The following is a 19,616-nucleotide window of genomic DNA, read 5'->3' as shown; positions in this document are numbered from 1 at the left end:
TACAAAAATCTTTGTAATGGTCGCTCTGATACCAGTATGTAGCAGAACCTCCTAAATTATAGGGCCCATATACATCTGTCATTGTCTAATGACCCTAGACGACTATGCATATGTTCTTGGTAACTTAAGAAGCATATCGGCTGTCCTCGAGAAACCCAAATCATCCACAATTTCTTCCGAGCAGGATCCATTATAGAGTCATTACAGTATTACAACAGTTTATTCAATAATTTATATCAGAGTAAAATAGCGGAAGTCTTATAATAACTTAGTTATAAAACAGTTGTTTCAAAGCTTACAAACCAAGTACAATTATTATTACAAACCATAGTAGTGGAGTAGCATTAGTAACATAAAACAAAACACATAATTAAAGTGCCCTGCCCAAGGGCCACACATTTAATTGTCATCTTCAATTTGAACAACCGTCATGCAGCACGGTCTAAAGCAGACCTGCTCATGAGGTTCACCTGCAACAAGGGTTAAAGAACCCTGAGTACAAAAGTACTCAACAAGACTTAACCAGCGTAAAAATAGAGAAGACTTAGGAATGCAGGCTCGGGGATTCAAGGTAAGGCTTTAGCAAGAATCAAAGTTCTTTTACGTAAAAGCTCTCTAACAAGATTCTTTCTTTCAACATTTAAATCTTCATAAAGATCATATATAAAGCTAACATGATCCATATTGAGATCATGAACTTCATATCAAACTCTTTCTAAAATCTTACTCAAGTTCTATTTGTTAACTACGATGATGAACAGTGAGTTGAGTCTCCATAACCGAGGAGCAACGATGATTCGAACCGATAATAACCCAACTAGGGATTCTCAACCACATGACATATGCAGGTCCCTGACCTACCTATATCAACCTACCCTCAGATCCTCTAAAACAAGAACGGGTCCATGCCACCCGAGAGCACAGTACTCCACCAATCTAGCCCATTGCCACGTGGGTACATGCTACTCTCACCATCTCTCCACTCCCAGTGCGCAAGTAGCCATTCTCGTAATAGAATAGCCGAGTTAAGGCTTACCGGAGTATGTGGCCAGTACTATAAAGTCTCACTTCATGCAATTCAACAATGGACAGTTCTTAATCGACATAGGCGGAAAGAACCCACTCACAAGACATCCATGTCTTGTGGCTCACATACACCGAGTTCGCCCAGTCTAGATTTATTACTCCACATGATTATATCTCATGATAACATAAATAACCAGTCGTATCTAAAAATCCGTTTATATCTCGTAGGTGACAGGTAATCACCCGACTTTTATCGGTCTAAGCATGGCTAAGCATAATTAGGCATTTTTGAATTGAAGCTGGTAACAAGGTTGATATGGAAAAACAAGGTTGGTAATGCACCAATTAGGTTTCCACTCAACTCCTAATCACTTAATGCAACATTTAATAATAAAAGTGATATAAATTTGTAAAACACAAGGTAGGTTTAAATACATCCAGGGCTTGCCTTGATTGATGGAATAGTCAGGTTCTAGAGATGTTCCACAGATATCAAACCTGACCTCAACAGGTGGGTTGACTTCCTCAACAACTTGGTTGACTACCAATTTCTCACTTTCGTTTACTACACGTATTAACAATGTCATGTTTAATATGATGCGAGATATAAAACATGATGCTTGACGATGGATACAAAAGTTAATAACTTGAATACAACTTTTCTTCACGGTATAATTACAAACTAACAACTAACTAAACCTTCTCTAGGGTTTACTTAGATTAACACTAATGACCTTTGTGGGGTTATACTAATTAACATTTCTTAATCACAACTTGATCATAAACTCAAACACTTACTTAAAGTGCCAAGGATCATTTTATACTAATGACCCAAGGTCATCACTCAATCCCAAATTCAAACAAAACCTAAGTCATTAAGGTTTACTATATGTTTTAATTAATTAATTAATTAATTCAAAATTATGAAATAAATCAACTTTTTCCAAATGAGCTCCAAATTTTTGTGAAGGCTCATCACATGATAACTAAGTGTAAAAACAATTTTCATAATTTTTGGATAATTATTTAAGCCTAGAAAAATCATGGAATCCCATTTATTAATTAATTTGAGCAATTTTTATCACATTCAAAATGTACTAAAAAGTAATATTTAATATTTTTCCTAAATAGTTAACATCTTAGAGAGGTCACACAAAAATTTTCATAATTTTTGTAGCTCTATTTATTTCTACACAAAATAAACAAATCATAGCACTATTTAACCATTTCTGCAAAATAGAAAAATTCATTTACACTTAAACAGCCGCTGATAGGGTGACCCCACCGGTCAGCCCACGCTGACCATGATGGCAAGGCCCTCTGATCGGTGATTACTCACCGGCGGTGAGGTTTCCGGCGGTAAGGACTGAACCAACATGACCTCCCCAACGCTGCGCTTTGAATAAAGGTACTGGTTGAACATCTAGACTATTGCAACGACCTCACCGGTGACGATGGTGGCACAGTGGTGTCCTGCCAAGATGGCGACGGCGATCTACGACCTCGCTGGCAATCCTAAGGTCTCTGGCATACTCAGCACCTCCTAACGGACTTAACCGAGCACTTAATTGAACCAACAGCACTCCACAACACTAACAGCGACGCGCGCAGCGGCACGGCGGAGCAAAACTCACCGGCGTCCCATAGTCCCATGACTATGGCATGGTGGAGGTAAAATAGATCACACAAGCATGATCAGTGGCTCACCCTGAAGCTGATGCGTGCGAGAATGATGGCTAAGATGAGGCAGAGCTAAGTCGTCGGTGTTGGAGACGATAGCGGCAGCGTGAACTTACTACGAAGCTCCGTTCTGAGGAAAGCAATTGACCAAATGATCAACGATCAAGCTCATGAACATCACAAGATAATGAAGATCAAGAAATAGCAAAAGATGAAGCAAGAAGCCCACCCAAACTACCTGTCCAAGGTGGAATGGATCTCGGCAGATCCTCGCCGGAGTTGGAGAAGACGAGGTTACGCCGGGTAAACCAGAGGGATAGAAGCTATGCAAGTGGGTGATGTGGAGGCGCTAGGTGATGGCGATCATGGTGACATGCTCAGCTAAGGCTGGGAGGGCTCTATGACTCCGACGCGAGCTCGTCGGAGCTAGGCGATGCTGACGGGAAATAGAGGAAAGGAGAGAGCGATAGGAGGGCGCTCTTACACTAAACAGGCGAGCGGAGAGCGGCAAGAGATGTGCGCTTGACACATAATGGCAATGCGGACATGTCGAAGCAGGAGGTGTCACTCACGGGCGCGCGTGGAAGCCAGTGGAAGCTTGCCGCCGGTGAGAGGTACCTGCTTGCACTGTTGAAGATATTTATCGAATTGCCACTCGCTTCATTTTTCAAATTACTTTCAAATTTGTATGGTAACTCAAAAATCTCCAAAAATAAAAGTTTCTCCAAATTCAAAGTTCTATAACTTTGCTTTAATAACCATACTCAAAATCTATCTACATTTAAGAATGCAAGTTTAAAATCAAAAGGGGACACTTTAAGAATTTATCCCCTTTCAAATTACTTCAAATTTTATATAACAACTTTAAAAACTCTAAAACCCAACTTTGTATACATTGATAAGCTCTACACTTTTTCTTTTAGGCTCAACCCCAAATTATGCTTAGATTTTTAATTAGGTTTTTCCAGGGTAGTATTAAATGCTGGAAATTAGGTTTTTGGAATTCCAATTTAATACTAAGGTTTTAAACTTGATTCATCCCATATAAGTCAACACATATAATCATAAAAGTAAACTTATTTTATTGAATGCATATCAAAGTTTTCACTAACACAAGAATGATGTGCAATGCATATGATGACATGGCATATTTTAGTGTTTAAAACACCAGTGGTGTTACAATATTTGCGCATTGCGATTCATTTCTCCGTCTCGTACTCACACCCCTATGATCTATTGGTGATTTTTGTGTGACATTTTTATGCATTTTCCGTGGAATATAGATCCTGCTTTCTGTTGCGTTTGTCCCGTTCCATGCGGTTCAATATGGTAACTAGCTTCTTCCTTCATTGTGGCACAGAGATCTCTTTCCTATAATGAATTCTCTGGACGAGTTTGTCTTACTATTGATGATCTCAAGCATCTTCTTGAGTTATAAGTCAAGATTAACCTATTTGCTTGATTATTTATTGTTTCTATCCTGTTTGAACCGCTGTGGTATGAGTATGAGATAATTGTTAGTGTTCACTTTGCTATGTCGGCTGGCAAAGCACGCCGTGAAGCAGAAAATGTATTTTTTAATCTTTATATATGTTTCTTGTGTCCTATATGAATGTTTGTCTGACTGAACTGATATCATCACTTCCCTAAAATTCTAATTGGTGGTGAGAATGACTGGGCAACCCCCTTCTCTGTCGTACTGCACCAACCCTTGTAGTTGAGGGCATTTGGCTGTGGAGAATGGTGGGGAGACATTTACGCTGCTTGCTTCTTAAGTGCTTAATCTAGCAAAGCCAAATTTTGGATGCTTTATTTTACCAAGCCAAACTTTCGTGTAGTTTGTGTTGTTCTGCTTTGCCTATGCTGCTACATGACGTGGTGTCAATTTGCTTGATTGGTAAAATCTTCTAGCGTGAGGAGGTCATAGTGTCAAAGATTGGTGGTGTTTATGTTTGTCATGTTGGGTTAAGCGAGCTAGCTATGGCCTGTGCTACACGCCATGGTGTAGCAGCTTGAGCATTAGGGTGGTTTGTTACTATTATTTGTGTGCAATGGTTTTTATGGTCAGCAATGGTGCTTGCTTTTTTTCTTGGGTTAGCTCAGCTATTGAATCTGATTGCTCTTGATCTATAGAACTGGTTTTTGCTTGGTGTGCTTGTTCAATGGTTTATTTGATATATAGTTGAAGAGATGACTGTACCACAATATATTGCAAAAATCAAAAAGGGCTACTCTCTACCTGAATGTGCTGCTTACTGATATATTATTGGTTTTATCCTTAACAAAATGCTCAGCAATATAGACTGTCATCATATATGTGTAAGGACAGTTTTTACATTTACCAATGCTTGTGCTTTTCAACAGTTAGATTTCTTGCTTTTGGGTGGTGGTCTAGCCATGATTTATCCTTGTGCATTTTGGGGTACTCGTGGTACTTGATTGACAGCCTCCTTTCAGTAACTATTCAGTCTTTTAGTACCAAAGGGAGTTAGTTGCTTTGTTTGTGTCCAAGTCATTAGCTATTTTGGTAACACAGTTGACATGCTAATTGCATTTTGGACAGGAAATTTTGAAAAGTCCTATGACCATTGTACTAAATGAAGAAGCCATAGCAAGGAAGGTTCCCTGCTGGCTTGATCCTTAGAGGCCTGAATCATAGCTTCCCGTTGACACTAAAAATTTTAACAAAAGGTGGCCCTATAAAGTTGATCATATATGTATTATTAATTCCATAATTATTACACCAATTTGTGTTATTTTGCTCTTTGTTGCAGGTTTTTGTGGTACCACGAGTGGGCAAGTGAGACTGCTTTATCATTACAAACATTGCAGCAATCAAATGGTAGTATCATTGGAGTTCCTACTGCCTAAGGTTTCTATCTCCTCACCCCCAATGCACAAAAAAGAAAAGAGAAATCGATTCCATTTTTATTTTCCCTCCTGTGTTTTTGTTACAAACTTACAAATTTTTTGTGTAGAATTTGCAGATATTGTACACAATGTGAAGCACTCGCAGAATGAAATTGAGCTCAATCACAGATTGCAGTAATTTTGGATCTCACTTGAGATAATCTGTAGGGTAGCTAATTTTGCTAGTACAGTTTAGCATAGGAAAAAGAATCAGAAGAGAACAGTTGTATCCAATATGTTCAAAACTCTTGAGGAATGTGGACTATCAAAGCAGAGGCCATTGGGTCATGAGGTACTATGAAAGCACAAGAATGTTCTGTGAAAAAATAACGAAGATCTAGGTTTACAAGAGGTCAGTTCTTAGTTAATTTTAGTATCTAGTGCTATAGATCAGCATATATTAATTTTGTATTTATGCTTTGAGCAACCTACAGGATAACAAGGCCACGTCTCATCTATTGATTGTGTTGTCTGAACAACAACATCTTGCTTATAATCTATTTGATCAGCTAAACCAATTCCGGCATGCTATTTTTTATTATGTTCTGGAGGTACTTCTCGACTTATGCCTTTTTCCTTTATCCTTTTTCCTTTTATGGCTTCAAAATCAATTTGCAAAACTCACTTATTATCCTTTATAGGAAAGAGTAAATCCTATCATCAAGCCAAAATGTGTCAGGAATTTTAATTGGATGCAAACAGCATTAGGAATTTTTACTTCAAAGCATAAATATGTCAAATATTTTCTCCTATAAACTATAGTACTGCTCCTTGATATAGCACTTGGTATACCACTGAACTATGTGATCCTAATTTTCTACTACATAGTTGTTGAAGTGCTCTGCAAACAAATTAAACATTTAGTTACATAATTACAATCAACAATAATGTAAATTGTAAGTATCGGACATCGCAATTGTAGTTCTGAGCATATGCAATATGGTGGTGTTGAACCATTTTCCTCCTCGATTTGTCTTTTTTCTACTAGTTGATCTAAATGGCTGCTGCTAAGACTGGATAAATACATAAACATCAATGAAGGACATTTGTATGCACCTTCTGTAAAATTAAAATTTGAATACATGGACTGCCTCTTTCAATGATCCTTTTTTGTGATAAAAAAAATATTACATAACTTAATTTAAGCTTCCTATAGCTTGGTCCTTACATAATTTAATTGTCCATCTTAAAAATTATGCATTTGTCAGTTCTTGAAGTCCTTATGCACCTGCATAGGGACATATTGCCTCAGTTGGTCTCATGGGATGTTAGATGAGCATTAATCAACACCATATTTTTGTCCTTGTCCTTTCATTGAAAAAAGTTGTTTATTGTGATTTGTGCCAACACATTTTAGATATTTGTGTTTGTGTTTCTATATAAGAAATTATAGTCTGTTAATTGTGATATGTGCCAGCACACAACACATTTTTGTCCTGTCCTTTCATAGAAAAAAAATGTTTTTTTGTGATTAGGTTTCGTGACTCCATGCATGCATCTCCTCAGTTCCTCCTCTTATTTCATGGCTGAAAAGAGAATAATCTCGTCGGTGCCAGCAGAAGGTGGTGCTCTGGATCCCCACCATTACCAACGATAGGACGAAGCAGAAGGCCATGGAGGCCATCATGGACATCTATGGTAAGAAACTAATCCAAACTAATAACCACGTTGTTCCTTCCTTGCTCATTTGTTTTGTCAGTTTAATTAATTTGGATGAAAAAAAGAGCTATAAAATATGATATGATGGATCTCTACAGCTGAAACAAGATAGATATGTACTCCAAGATCTGGATGCTTGCTTTAATTTTAGCTTTTCTGTTATTATTATTCAGAAACATACATGGCTTTACGGCCAACTTCTGGTAGCTTAATTATTCCTGTGATCATATCATATATATATATGAAAGCTAGCACGGTCAGATTATGATGCCTGATTATAGTTCAGAGTTGTCTTTGTGCATAGGTGCATGACACCACCTTGTTTTGTTTAGACAGTATGTTGCAGTATATGGGTGCATTTGGCACAGCTCTAGTGTCGTAGCTAGAGCCCTCGACTGGAGCCACTTTTCATTGCTTTGTTTCTGTACTAAAAAATGACTCTGGCTCGATGCTTAGACGGTTAGAAGCCCTCCTTGTGAGGGCTCAGCACAAACCTAATTGTTGTCTATAGAATCGGATTTGTCTTTATGCTAACATAGTCTAGAGTTTTGTGTGAACTGATCAGTCTCCTTAACAGTAAAATTTCAAATGGTAGTGAAAATGTCACAGTTAGCATACTTCCAGTCTAGTTCAATTGAGAGAAAGATGGCACTGATTATGGTGGTAAAAACTAAGAGCACAATGTGAAGCTAAACTCTTAATATTATCTCTGTAATAGTGTAACTATATTAGCATGCTCTATTTGGTGGCGTTGTCATAGTTCCTTTTATCCAAGTATCATGGACGGGATAGGTAACAAAAATATTGAGTATTCCTCAGAGATACTGTTAATTGTGATTTGTGGCAACACACCTCTTTTTGTTCTTGTCCTTTTATAGAAAAAAATTGTTTCTTGTGATTTGTGCTAACATGCATTTTTCATCTATTTATTGTGATTTGTGCCTGCCCACAACAAGTTTTTGTCCTTGTCCTTTCATAGAAAAAAATATCTCTTGTGATTTGTGCTAACTCACCTTTTTCTTTGTTTATCGTGGTTTGTGCTTGCCCAAGCCAAGTTTTTACCCTTGTCCTTTTATAGTAAAAAATTGTCTCTTGTGATTTGTGCTATCACTTCATGAACTTTGTTAATTCTGATTTGTGCTAATACACGTCTCATTTTTTTTCCTTGTCCTCGCACATCAATATAATACAAACCCTAGAAGCACCATTTTCCACATGTAGCTTGTTTTATTAGGTGGTTTTCTATCAATGACACTGCTACAGGAGCACTTATGTCTTATGCCAGTTGTACTTTAGTGATACCAAAGAACTATTTCTGATCAGACAACTTAAAGATTCAGTAAACCAAACAATTTAAAGATTCAGTTACATAATTGTAGTTTGCTATAATATAGATTGCAAGTATCAGACACTGTAATTTTAGTTTTAAGAATATGCAATATGTTGTTGTTGAACCGTTAGCCTTGTTGTTACTAAATTGTTACTTGTGATTTGTACTAGAGCTAGTATATTTGTTACTAAATTGTATTTTATATTTGTCATGATTTTGTGGTTGTGTTCTAGTTTGTCATCTATCTTTGTTAATACTGATAAACAAGTCATCCTTGCTGGCTTTACCAGTGTTGTGCATGTCTGCTTCATTTCCCAGTAGCAGTAGGTGCTGATGATGAATGTAGCTTTGGTTTTACTGCCTCACTAGGTTCTTAGGACCACACTGCATCTTTTCTATGAACCCTATTTGCTTTAGAAAACTGACAGTAAGCGAAAGGTATCTATTTGTCTTCCTTGATTTTTAGGTTAACACCAGCGGATAGTTTATTGGTCTGGCTGAGATGGTGGGTCGAGTTGATTTTAACAAGACAGTTGATACTTGCAGCAGGACAAGTGCACTGGTTGGTTTCCTGTCAAGTGGCACATTATGAAGGACATTCCTAATAGCTTGTTGAAGCACATCATTCTTGAGTATAATAAAAACAAACCAGTTACTAACAGTAGACACACGCAGGAGGTGAGTTAAGTTGCTTTCAGTTTTTCTCTTGTTTTGTCAGTTTCTCCACTAATTGTTAATGGTTTCATATTGTAGTAGAAATTCTTTATATGCATGAATCAGGAAGTCGGTACTCTCTTAAGATAAATGGAAAATTGCTATGTCTAACTCTTTTAATACTGTGGTAGCTAAGTTTTCTTGTACTTTTTTATGGTGTCTCCAGGTTATTTGTCTAACTCTTTTAATTGTTATCTGTGATTTGTGCCAACACATTTCATTTCTGTTTATCATGGTTTGTGATTTGTGCCAGCACAGACATTGTCCTTGTCTTTCCATAGAAAAAAATTATTATTTGTGATTTGTGCCAACATATTTCATTTCTGTTTATTGTGATTTGTGATTTGTGCTAGCGCGGACAACATTTTTTGTCCTTGTCCTTCCATAGAAAAAATTGTTTTTGTGATTTGTGCCAACATATTTCATTTCTGTTTATTGTGATTTGTTCCTGATGCCATAGTGAATTCATCATGCAGGCAGCATCTTGAGGCAATTCTGCTAGTTCTGCTAGGACTAGTAAAAGAAGGTGAAGAACAACTACAATAATGTGGTGGTTTGGTTGTTTTTGTTTTGGTTCACAATTTTATTGTTCTGAATCACTCAGTCTACTAAACATGCAGGTAGTGTCTTGAAGCACAAAGTGCAGTTTACCTGGAGTAACCAAGAGGATAATGCCGAGGTATGTATGTCTAGCCCTGAATTTCGTGAACTTGTTGTTGTTTTGTTACTCCAAACTAGCTATGTAAATTCATCACTCTTTTTTCCATCTCAGGAGACGCCATTTCAGATGCTTGGTATGTGCTGCATTATTCTCTGTTTGCACAGGGTTTTTAAGTGGTTACATCATTGCTACTTCTACATTCTAGTTTGGATAAAAAAATGTGATTTGTGCCAACACACACTAAATTTTTGTTCTTGCCATTTCATAGAATAAAATTGTTCCTTGTGATTTATGCTAACACATCTTGAACTTTGTTAATTGTGATTTGTGGCAACACACCCCTCTTTTTTGTCCTTGTCATTTGTGCCAGCTCACCTTTTCCTTTGTTTATTGTGGTCTGTGCTTGCCCAAGCCAAGTTTATGTCCTTGTCCTTTCATAGAAAAAAAATTATTTCTTGTGATTTGTGCTAACACTTTATGAACTTTGTTAATTTTGATTTGTGTCAACACATATCTTATTTTTGTCCTTGTCCTTGCATATCAATATAATACAGACCCCAGAAGCTAAACCCCTCCTTGTTATTTTATGTAGAAGTTTTTTCTGTTTTTTGTGCATGATATTTGCTCATGATAATTTCTCTACAATAGTGTACTAGTGTGATCTCCAATAGCTGCTTGTGCTTGTGGCAGCTTACTCACATGCAAGAATGGTTGTAGTAGTGTGCTAGTAGGATCTGCCAGTGGGTGTAATTGCTAATTTTTCTTGATGATTGCGCGGTTATGTGTTGGGTATCTGCTTCCTCAATGTGATAATTTATTTGTGTCATTGTGTGTAAGGTATCATAAGGAACCTAGGCATAGGAAATGATGATCGAGCAGCATGCCAGGACCATCTGAAGGTGTGCAAGTACTTGGTTGAGGAACTAGGATGTCCTCCAAATATGGCTGCAACCGGAGGCTCATGTTAAGGTTCTTTCTACATCTTTTGTGCTTCTAGAAATTGTATTATCTCATTATGTGAACCTTTGGCATCTGGTAGTATGAGGTATTTAAATTGTTCTCTCATATGTGTTGTTGTCTCACAGTTTGTCATTCTTTTTATGTACACATTCTGTGTTGTTTAATTGTACTGTCAACAGGCTCCACATTCATGAGCTGAATTCTGTATTTATATACATATACAGTATAATTGCATTAACAACATGTAGTATTTATACTATTTGAAACATGCAATTTTCATGTTCTTGTTTTGTAAATTTTGAAGATCATAATCATTGTGCATTTTTTCACCGAGAACATCTCATTATGTGTGAGTAAATATTTTATTTCGTACTGATTTCATCGATATAATGCATTACACTTAATTTGCATATAAGATTGTGCAAAATCTAGCAGCATCTGAAATAGTTGGGTGCTCTGAGTTAATTTTGATTTGTGGCAGAGTTTCTTTCTGCAGTGGCAGAGTTATTATTTTGTCAATAAGCTTGTACGTATGTTTACTAACCTTTGTCGATGAGGTATGGATCAGTCTTGTAGTTTTTCTTCTTAAAATTTTCTGTTCTTCTTTGCAATCTGATGTCTCCTCCTTTCCCCTGCTCTGAGCAGAGCAGAGGCTTTCCCCTCACAGCAGATTTGTTTTTGCTTTGCTTCTCTCCCAAGTCTTTATATTCCTATGTATTCATGGTTTTGGATTTTTATTATGGGTTGCTGCTGTTAAATGAGCCAATTTGTAATTTTAGTTATATTCCTGTGTATTTATGGTTTTGGGCTTCTCTTATGGGCTGCTGCTGTTAAATGGATCATTTTGTTATTTTAGTTAATGGGTCAACTTTGGTTGCACAGAAATTATAACAGATTTCCTCTACGTGGGCCTTCTTTAAAAATTTATTGTTTGAGGCAGGCAACAAACGTGTACTATCTTGTGATAAAACACATGATTTCTTCTCTGTTGGAAATCATGTGTTAGGCAAGCAACCAACAACCATGTGCTAGCTTGTGCTAAAACATATGATTTTTCCTCCGTTACAAATTATGTGTTTTGTAGCCAGTAAACAACCATGTGGTACCTTTAGGTGAAACACATGGTTGATGGGTAGACAGACTCTAAAAAATTACCATGCCAAAATTTTGGCTGAAGTTGACAAAACTAGCAAAAAAAAAATTTGCTATAGATTTGGCATTCTAACTGTGAGACGTTTGCAAAGTATGGTTGCAAACCAAATGACTACTAAATTTTAACTTACCTCAATTTTGATAATCAAAATTTGGCTATGAACCGATGAGGCTCGTCCTTGCACATCACCGCTGCGCACGTAAGCTGTGTGGTCGAGCCCTTTTGCGCTGGCACGCGAAGGTGAACAGAGAGGACAGGAAGTGAGGGGACCTGACACCGAAGTGAAGGACAGACTCACCATTGAGGCCGAGGGGTCAGGGAAACAAGCCAAGATCTCAGAGTAGATCTGGAAGTGGAGTCGGGGTCTTGGAGCAGATCTCATAGCGGAGTAGAGGAGAGCCGACGTCGTTGGGCCCCACGGAGGACAAGGGAATACGCCAGAGAGGGGAAGATGCCTATCTCGCGGCTGGGGTTTGGGCTAGAGGGAGTCTAACATGTAACTAAATTTTAGTTCCTTTCACATAAGATATTTAATAATAACTGGATGTATTAAATATATATTAATTATCAAATTAATTATATAAACCATGACTAATCCGTGTAACGAATCTATTAAGCCTAATTAGTCCTCGTCAGCCACAGCTTCGGCGGCCACGACCTCGTGCTCACCATGGAGAGGTTCCCGCACAAGGTCGCCACCTCCGTGTTCGTCTCCGCGACCATGCTGGTCCCTGGTCGCCCCATGTCAACGTTATTGGAACAGGTTCAGATCAGTGCCCAAACTTCATGCTACAGTAGATGCAACCAAATTCTGTATTGTGAAAATATATAAATGGAATTACCATGTATTTCAGCATCCGAAAGGAGATTCTACGTCGGATTCCTTCTTGGACAGCACATTTGCACCATGTTCGCTTGATCATATCAGTCATGCTTATCAGCCATGATACAGTGTTTTTTTTCCACAACCAAACAACATCCGTAACTTATAAGCCACGTAAACTATCAAGGGAACAGGTGCTGGAGTCGTCGAGGCTCGGAGAATCCAGCGGAGACATTCCTGCTTGGCCCAGAATGGATGTCACAGAGGATATACCAGCTCAGCCCTGCAGAGGTAACATAACACAAAAAGTCACAGCTAGATACAGGCAAATCACATGGCGCTGACGCTTGGCGTGTGTGTGACGGCGCGTCGCGACGCAGGACCTGACGCTTGCCATGGCTCTGGTCACGCCGGCGCAGATGTTCCTCGGCGACGAGGCCATGGCCGGGGAGAACGTCCTGACGGAGGGTAGGAACGGCGCGGTGAGCCGCGTGTTTGTGGTCACCGAGGAAGAAGGGACATGGCTGGCGGAGGAACAGCGGGTGGCGGCGGCCCCGGCATTGGGGTCAGGGCGATTGGCGGAGCTGATCACATGCCCATGTTCTCCAAGCCAGCGGAGCTCGCCCAACTCATCTTGGAAGTAGCTGACAAGTATAGTTGACAGAGGAAGCGTTCATTACTGCTCTAGTTGGGGAATTAGCGGTCAATTCTTGATCATGCTCCTACAAAAGCATCGGCAGGAATTATTTGTATCAATGCCAGCATTGTGTCCTAGTCTCCTAGATAGACGTTCATACTCGGGATTTGGATCTAAGGATTTTTTTAATCAGAAATGTTGTGAATTTAAATTTAATTTCAAAAGGAGTACATTTTGCTTTCTTTTTTAGAAAAATGGCTAGCGTAATCTCCTCTTGATATGTGAACTGGTGTTCAATCATTGAGACATTGGTGCTACATGTACCGGCACCGGCTCACTAGAGGAAAGTCAGCTGGATATAGCTTGTCACTGAAAAACACTCGGAAAAAAACTAAAACTACTTCCTTTGTTAATATAAAAATACTCCTCCATTCAAAAAAGAATGCAATTTTTGCTTTTCTAAGAGTCAGATTATTAGAGTAATTGCGGAACGTATTTTCATAATAAACTTATTTGACCAAACTATAAAAAAACATTTATAATACAAAATAAGTATTATTAGAATAATTGCGGAACGTATTTTCATAATAAACTTATTTGGAGACATAAATATTAATTATAAATTTGGTTAAATTTGAGCTTATTTGACTAACGCCAATTCCATAATTGCATTATTTTTGGGACAAAGCGAGTATGATTTTTGCATAACAAATTGTTTGAAATTGTATAAAATTTATACAAGAAAGTACCAATACTTACCATACTAGAAAAGTTTTGTTAGATTTGTCACAAAATATATACTTCACAATATACCTATTATGTGAGACTATTTTTTTATAAACTTAGTTAAATTTTAGATATTTTGATTGAGGCAAGAATGCAAGGTCTATAATTATATCTTTTTTCGGACAGAGGTAGTAAGTAGAAAATTGTTCAATCATTGGGGCATTGATGCAAGGTCTAGATGAAAGTCAGGTGCCTACAACTTTTCACTAACTTAAACACTAGATGAAAAGAAAAAATAATAACTAGAAATTGGGAAATTTCGACAATTGGCACGGAGAGAGTACATCAAGCATGACGTTTTCCAGTGGCACATCTAGAATTCTCACCATAATGTCTCCTAGTTACATAACAGGGATGATTCACCTCTTCCTCCCATCGAAGTGTTCTTGCGAGCCAGGTCCTGATCACACCAACCGCAGAGCAGAGACGCCCATGGAGACTGAGAGCGGCAAGAAGCAGCACCACTTCGTGCTGGTGCACGGCGTCTGCCACGGCGCGTGGTGCTGGTACAAGGTGGCCACCCTCCTGTCATCCGCGGGCCACCGTGTCACGGCGCTGGACATGGCCGCGTGCGGCGCCAGCCCCGGGCGCGCCGAGGAGGTGCCGTCCTTCGAGGAGTACAGCCGGCCGCTCCTGGCCGCGGTGGCAGGCCTGGCGCCCGAGGAGAAGGCGGTCCTCGTCGGCCACAGCTTCGGCGGGCTGAGCCTCGCGCTCGCCATGGAGCAGTGCCCGGACAGGGTCGCCGTCGTCGTGTTCGTCTCGGCCCTCATGCCCGCCGCTGGGAAGCCGATGGCGTTCGTCTTCGAGCAGGTAACGAAATGGAAATCCGGGACCGAGGGTTGTCTGATTGTTGCGTCGAAAAGACCAAGATGGGGTCAAATTTCACTCTAACCATGATTTCCTGATCGATGAACTCTTAGCTTTCTCAAGAAGAGCAGCCAGCGGATCGCTACATGGACTGCAAATTTGAAACCAGCGTCGCCGGCGACCCCCAGCATCCCGTGGAGACATTTCGGTTCGGGCCACAGTACCTGAAGCAGAGACTGTACCAGCTCAGCCCTCCCGAGGTAGGTGACAATGGCCACTACTAGTTCCTCAGGCACACCACACACACACGGCACATCCTGCAGGTGGTCTGTTCACCATCGTGCTGCTTCCTCTGGTGGGCGCAACGCAGGACCTGACCCTGGCAATGGCGATGGTAAGGCCGTCACAGCGGTTCCGAGACGACACGACGATGAATGGGAACGTCCTGACGGCAGAGCGGTACGGCGCCGTGAGGCGGGTGTGCGTCGTCGCCAAGGACGACGCGTCGGTGCCGGCAGGCTTCCGGGGGCGGATGGCGTCGCTGAACCCCGGCACGGAGGTGAGAGGGTTGCAGGGAGCTGATCATATGCCCATGCTCTCAAAGCCAAGGGAGCTGTCAAAACTTCTCATGGAGATAGCCGACAAGTACATCATATAAATCCGGCAAAATGGTTGTTCAGGTACGCTTGCTCAGATAAATAAGTGGAGACAGAAGTTTGAAGTAACACGATGAAATAAAGATTAGATTATCTATCCAATGCATGCAGAAGATAAAACTTCAGACATGATTGTAAGGTATAACAGAAACATTATGATACATTCGTCCTAGTTCTCTAAACCAAACCATGGCATCTCGTTATTGAGAACTTGCAAACTACTGGAGAAAACGCTCAGGCGTTCAAAACTGCGTGTGCCTAACTGTATCAAGCATCGTTCACTAAGCTGAAGGAATCCGCCATTGCAAAGAACTCCTTCTGAACTGCTTTCCATGCCGATTCTGGTGCTTGTGCGTTCATGGTGTAAAGCTTCCCGTCCCTGGCACAGCAGACCGCAACATTGTGTCGTTGGAAAGAAGGGCTTTCAACTCGGAACTCCAGCTTGTAGTATTTCACATTGTCTGCATCTTCTCTCAAGGCGGCATCGATAAGAGTAGCATTGATATCTGGGCTTCGCCTTGTCCTTGCAATCCTTCTGAGCACCACTTCCCCCACATCTTTTGGACTACCAAAAGCCTCAATCCTGTTCGAAACAATTCAAACTGCTTCATTAGTGGAAACCATATTGAACTGCAGAATAATTATTTGGTCAAAAATCACTACCGTAACCGTAAGTCTGCATACTTAAGAGGTTTTCAGAATAACAAACTTAGGTCTGGCTTGTTAACATAAGAGCTGAAAGATTTTTTTTTTCCTTACACGCAGGAGATCTGCGTATCTTTGTATTAAAGAGAGAGATGCACGATTTCACTCCCATGTTTTGCATATATTGGAAATTAAATAGATTGTTCACATAATCTTCGAGGATCAAACGGCAAGTGACATACTGAGTGAACTTACGAGAAGTCTCGTGGTACAGGTGAGACAATGACACTGACGTTGAGCTCCCCACTGGATCCAGGGGGGCCAAAAGCTGCCACAGGTTCACTGATGTTCCGAGGTGATTTTCCATTTGGCAGCGGTGGTGGGTCTAGTGATCTTTGCAATTCTGCCTTTTTCACTTCTCTGTACAGTAGAGTCTGATCTCCAACCCAACTTGATGGATAGATGAATTCTGCATTTTTTCCGACACCATACAGTTAATACATTAAAAAATGGTAGCTGTGTACTAAAATTTTGACGATGAAATAGTTTGTTACTTATAGATAGTCACATCACATAACTCTACTTATGGTGCCTCGTTTTAACATCAGTATTTTCTAAAACACACGCTTATGGTCCTCGGAGAACATCCATCCAAAAAAAATCCAAATCCACCAGATGCAAGCAATAAAAAGTTGTGATTACATGCAGCCCAGGTGGCTTGCCATTCCTGGTCCTAAATGTGGCACAAGATAGCCCATGATCCACACATACAACCTCATTGGAAAGCTGGGGTATAGTCTGGCTGCATGAAGGACCACTTTTTTTTGGAGCCACTCTGCTTGTAGCCACGTTAGAGTATATAGGAAAATATACAAATCAGAGGTGCCTAGTTTTTCTTCGTTCGTGACTTTTCCTTATTCCATTGACGTATTTGTATTGAAAGTAAAAAAACAGGAGAACATATAAAAATCAGAGGCCTCAGTGTCAAAAACTGTTTTGATTCCTGATTTAGGCTTCAGGAGCTAAGGGTTCAGTAAATTATCTCTATTAGAAGCATACAAATCTCTCTTTATGACCCATCCGATTGCTAAGAAGAAATTAAACTAAACTTCCGAAAACAAGTGAAATGAGAACTTAGGATACTACGAATTTACCTTCATTTCGATTAGCAGTTTAGGATTTAAACGCAATTTTTCCTCTTCATTTCAGTCAGTGGGATGTGCACACCAACCAACCACTTGGCTTTCCTATTTCTGTACATTTTTTTTGGCAGATATTTCTGTACATTTTGGTGGGGCGCAAAGTTGCTGCTTGACAACAACGTGCACACGCAGGGATACCCCTAACTAGTTTCGTGGCTGATTGCAATCGTCACCTCTACCGAATGTGACCTCAGATTTTCTCTTGTCAAACACTGCAACTTTTTCCTTTTTTCTTTTTTGGTCCCCCGGTTACTATCTGCTGTTCACCTTCCATCCAGCACTACAAAAAAGCACGGTGTTGAACTAAAAAGACATCAGATGCATTACTTGCTGTGTGAATTGGTGATTGCTACCCTCCGGGCGAGGTCACCATGGATCATGTTGCTTTGCTATGAGGTGTAAACCCCGGTTGACCGATAAATATGTGTAGTAGGAGGAGGTCTTTGCTTTTTCAAAGCTAACTAGAGTGGTTAGCAATTGGCCATTAAGAAACGCTAGCCTTGCGTATAACAAATTGTTTTTAAGGTTGAGAGCGATTGCTCTCAATGCGTCTCACGAGGAAGGAGACCGAGAGCATTTCAATTCGTTGCGTCTGTTTGCTTCTGTTGTTGACGGGTACCTAACTACCAATAGCACTAGGCAAAAAGTCAATTAGCAAAGATGGAACGGCAAAAGCAAAACGATTGCGAGCAATTAATCACCCCTCGGATTCAATTTCAAGGTACTCTTCTTCCAAAATGAAGCCATGTATAGTACCAGCACATGCGAATGCCGGTTGGAGAGGGCTGAACAAGATGTGGAGGAAGAGAGGCGGCGGTGGGTGCTTACCGAACCCATTGTCGGAGTCGAGGCAGCGCGTGAAGCCGCCGACGGGGTAGAGCACGTCGAGGCGGAGCGAGCGGCCGAGCTCCGGCGACAGGCTCAGCAGGAAGCTGGTGACGCCGCCGAAGTTGGCCCCCACCGCCGCGGCCGCCGCTGTGGTGGCCCCGACCACCAGCCTCCGCCGGAACACCGCGGCCAGCGACGCGAACTCCTGCGCCGGCGACGAGCACCGTATCCCGCTCCCGCTCCCGCCGCGCCGCCCCCGCCCCCGCCACCGCTCCGCACCCCGCTGCTGGCCGTGCTGGTGGTGGTGCCTCGCCACGGCCGCCGTGTCCATCGCGAGCGGAACGGACACGCGTCGCTTTGCTGCCTACTACGTGTTTGGCTTTGTCGCGACGGGACAGGAACGGGGGACGCGGGAGCGGGGAGACGGGAGAGGAGTGGAGCCGAGGAGGGCGAGGAGGGAGCAGGGGCGGGAGGTATTTGCCGTGCCGGGGCGAGCTTTTTCCTCGCCTGTTTCGCGTGTTTTTCCGCGTTTTCTGGAGGGGTCCCCCGTCCCGTGTGTGGGTGGAGCGCGACCAGCGGCAGCCGCCAGCCCCCCGACCCCGAGTGACCGGCCTACGACTACGAATGGGATGCCCATCATGCGTGCACGGTGCACACGTGCTCCGCTCCACCTCCGACCAGTACTAGAGTGCAGGCACGTTGGAAGCGCTCACACGCGTGAGCTCAAGCCGTCGTTTACCCGTTCTCGTACTCCTACCTGATTGGAGTGGTGGTTAGTCAACTAGAATTAATTACTCTATATTAATTGTTAGGTAACTCAAGTCAACCGGAGCCTTCAAACTAGGGCTCCTACTCTTGATTTTGATAGTTCCTCTTATTCTTAAGAGCACAAATTTTTTATGTCGATTCTAACAACCGCCTTTAAATCAGGCTCCTCAAATCCATCTCAATCGACAATGACACATAGCATCTACATGTCATCTCCTCCTTGCTCCTTCCCGCCATTACTTACTGAGCTATGCGGGCTAGAAAGAAAGGAGGCAGGGACAGGGGACGTTGGGAGCAGGGAGGTGTCGTCGAGACCTCGCCGGAGATGCTACATCAAATCTCTCCACGAGGAGTGGAGAACGTCGGGTCAA

General features: G+C 41.2%; 2 protein-coding genes across 2 annotated transcripts; one reads left to right on the top strand and one right to left on the bottom strand.

Annotated features, from left to right (window-relative positions):
* The first annotated feature begins 14,504 nt into the window (after positions 1 to 14,504).
* LOC136457077 (probable esterase PIR7A) lies at positions 14,505 to 15,818 on the top strand. Its single transcript, XM_066457119.1, has 3 exons — positions 14,505 to 15,149; positions 15,260 to 15,406; positions 15,517 to 15,818. The coding sequence occupies exons 1-3, from the start codon at positions 14,631 to 14,633 to the stop codon at positions 15,802 to 15,804; spliced, it is 954 nt and encodes a 317-aa protein (XP_066313216.1). The 5' UTR covers positions 14,505 to 14,630; the 3' UTR covers positions 15,805 to 15,818.
* A 50-nt stretch (positions 15,819 to 15,868) lies between these two features.
* On the bottom strand, positions 15,869 to 19,085 carry LOC136457078 (psbP domain-containing protein 7, chloroplastic-like). The gene is made up of 3 exons (XM_066457120.1): positions 18,478 to 19,085; positions 16,703 to 16,916; positions 15,869 to 16,385 (listed from the first exon to the last, which is right to left on the bottom strand). Exons 1-3 carry the CDS (start codon positions 18,806 to 18,808, stop codon positions 16,070 to 16,072), a joined length of 861 nt encoding a protein of 286 aa, XP_066313217.1. The 5' UTR covers positions 18,809 to 19,085; the 3' UTR covers positions 15,869 to 16,069.
* Positions 19,086 to 19,616: the final 531 nt, after the last annotated feature.

The sequence above is a fragment of the Miscanthus floridulus genome, chromosome 6 (genome assembly GCF_019320115.1).
Source record: "Miscanthus floridulus cultivar M001 chromosome 6, ASM1932011v1, whole genome shotgun sequence".
In the NCBI taxonomy this organism is placed as follows: Eukaryota; Viridiplantae; Streptophyta; class Magnoliopsida; order Poales; family Poaceae; genus Miscanthus; species Miscanthus floridulus.
This window is presented reverse-complemented; position numbering and strand designations above follow the sequence as displayed.

What these genes read in the sequence shown, in the direction of transcription:
- LOC136457077 (XM_066457119.1), top strand. Translation starts at nt 14,631, where the DNA reads ATGACGTTTTCCAGTGGCACATCTAGAATTCTCACCATAATGTCTCCT. An exon ending in TGGCGTTCGTCTTCGAGCAG is followed by an intron (nt 15,150 to 15,259) that starts GTAACGAAATGG and finishes ATGAACTCTTAG; the next exon opens with CTTTCTCAAGAAGAGCAGCC. An exon ending in ACCAGCTCAGCCCTCCCGAG is followed by an intron (nt 15,407 to 15,516) that starts GTAGGTGACAAT and finishes GGCGCAACGCAG; the next exon opens with GACCTGACCCTGGCAATGGC.
- LOC136457078 (XM_066457120.1), bottom strand. Translation starts at nt 18,808, where the DNA reads ATGGACACGGCGGCCGTGGCGAGGCACCACCACCAGCACGGCCAGCAG. An exon ending in CGACTCCGACAATGGGTTCG is followed by an intron (nt 16,917 to 18,477) that starts GTAAGCACCCAC and finishes GAAAAAATGCAG; the next exon opens with AATTCATCTATCCATCAAGT. An exon ending in CCTGTACCACGAGACTTCTC is followed by an intron (nt 16,386 to 16,702) that starts GTAAGTTCACTC and finishes TGTTTCGAACAG; the next exon opens with GATTGAGGCTTTTGGTAGTC.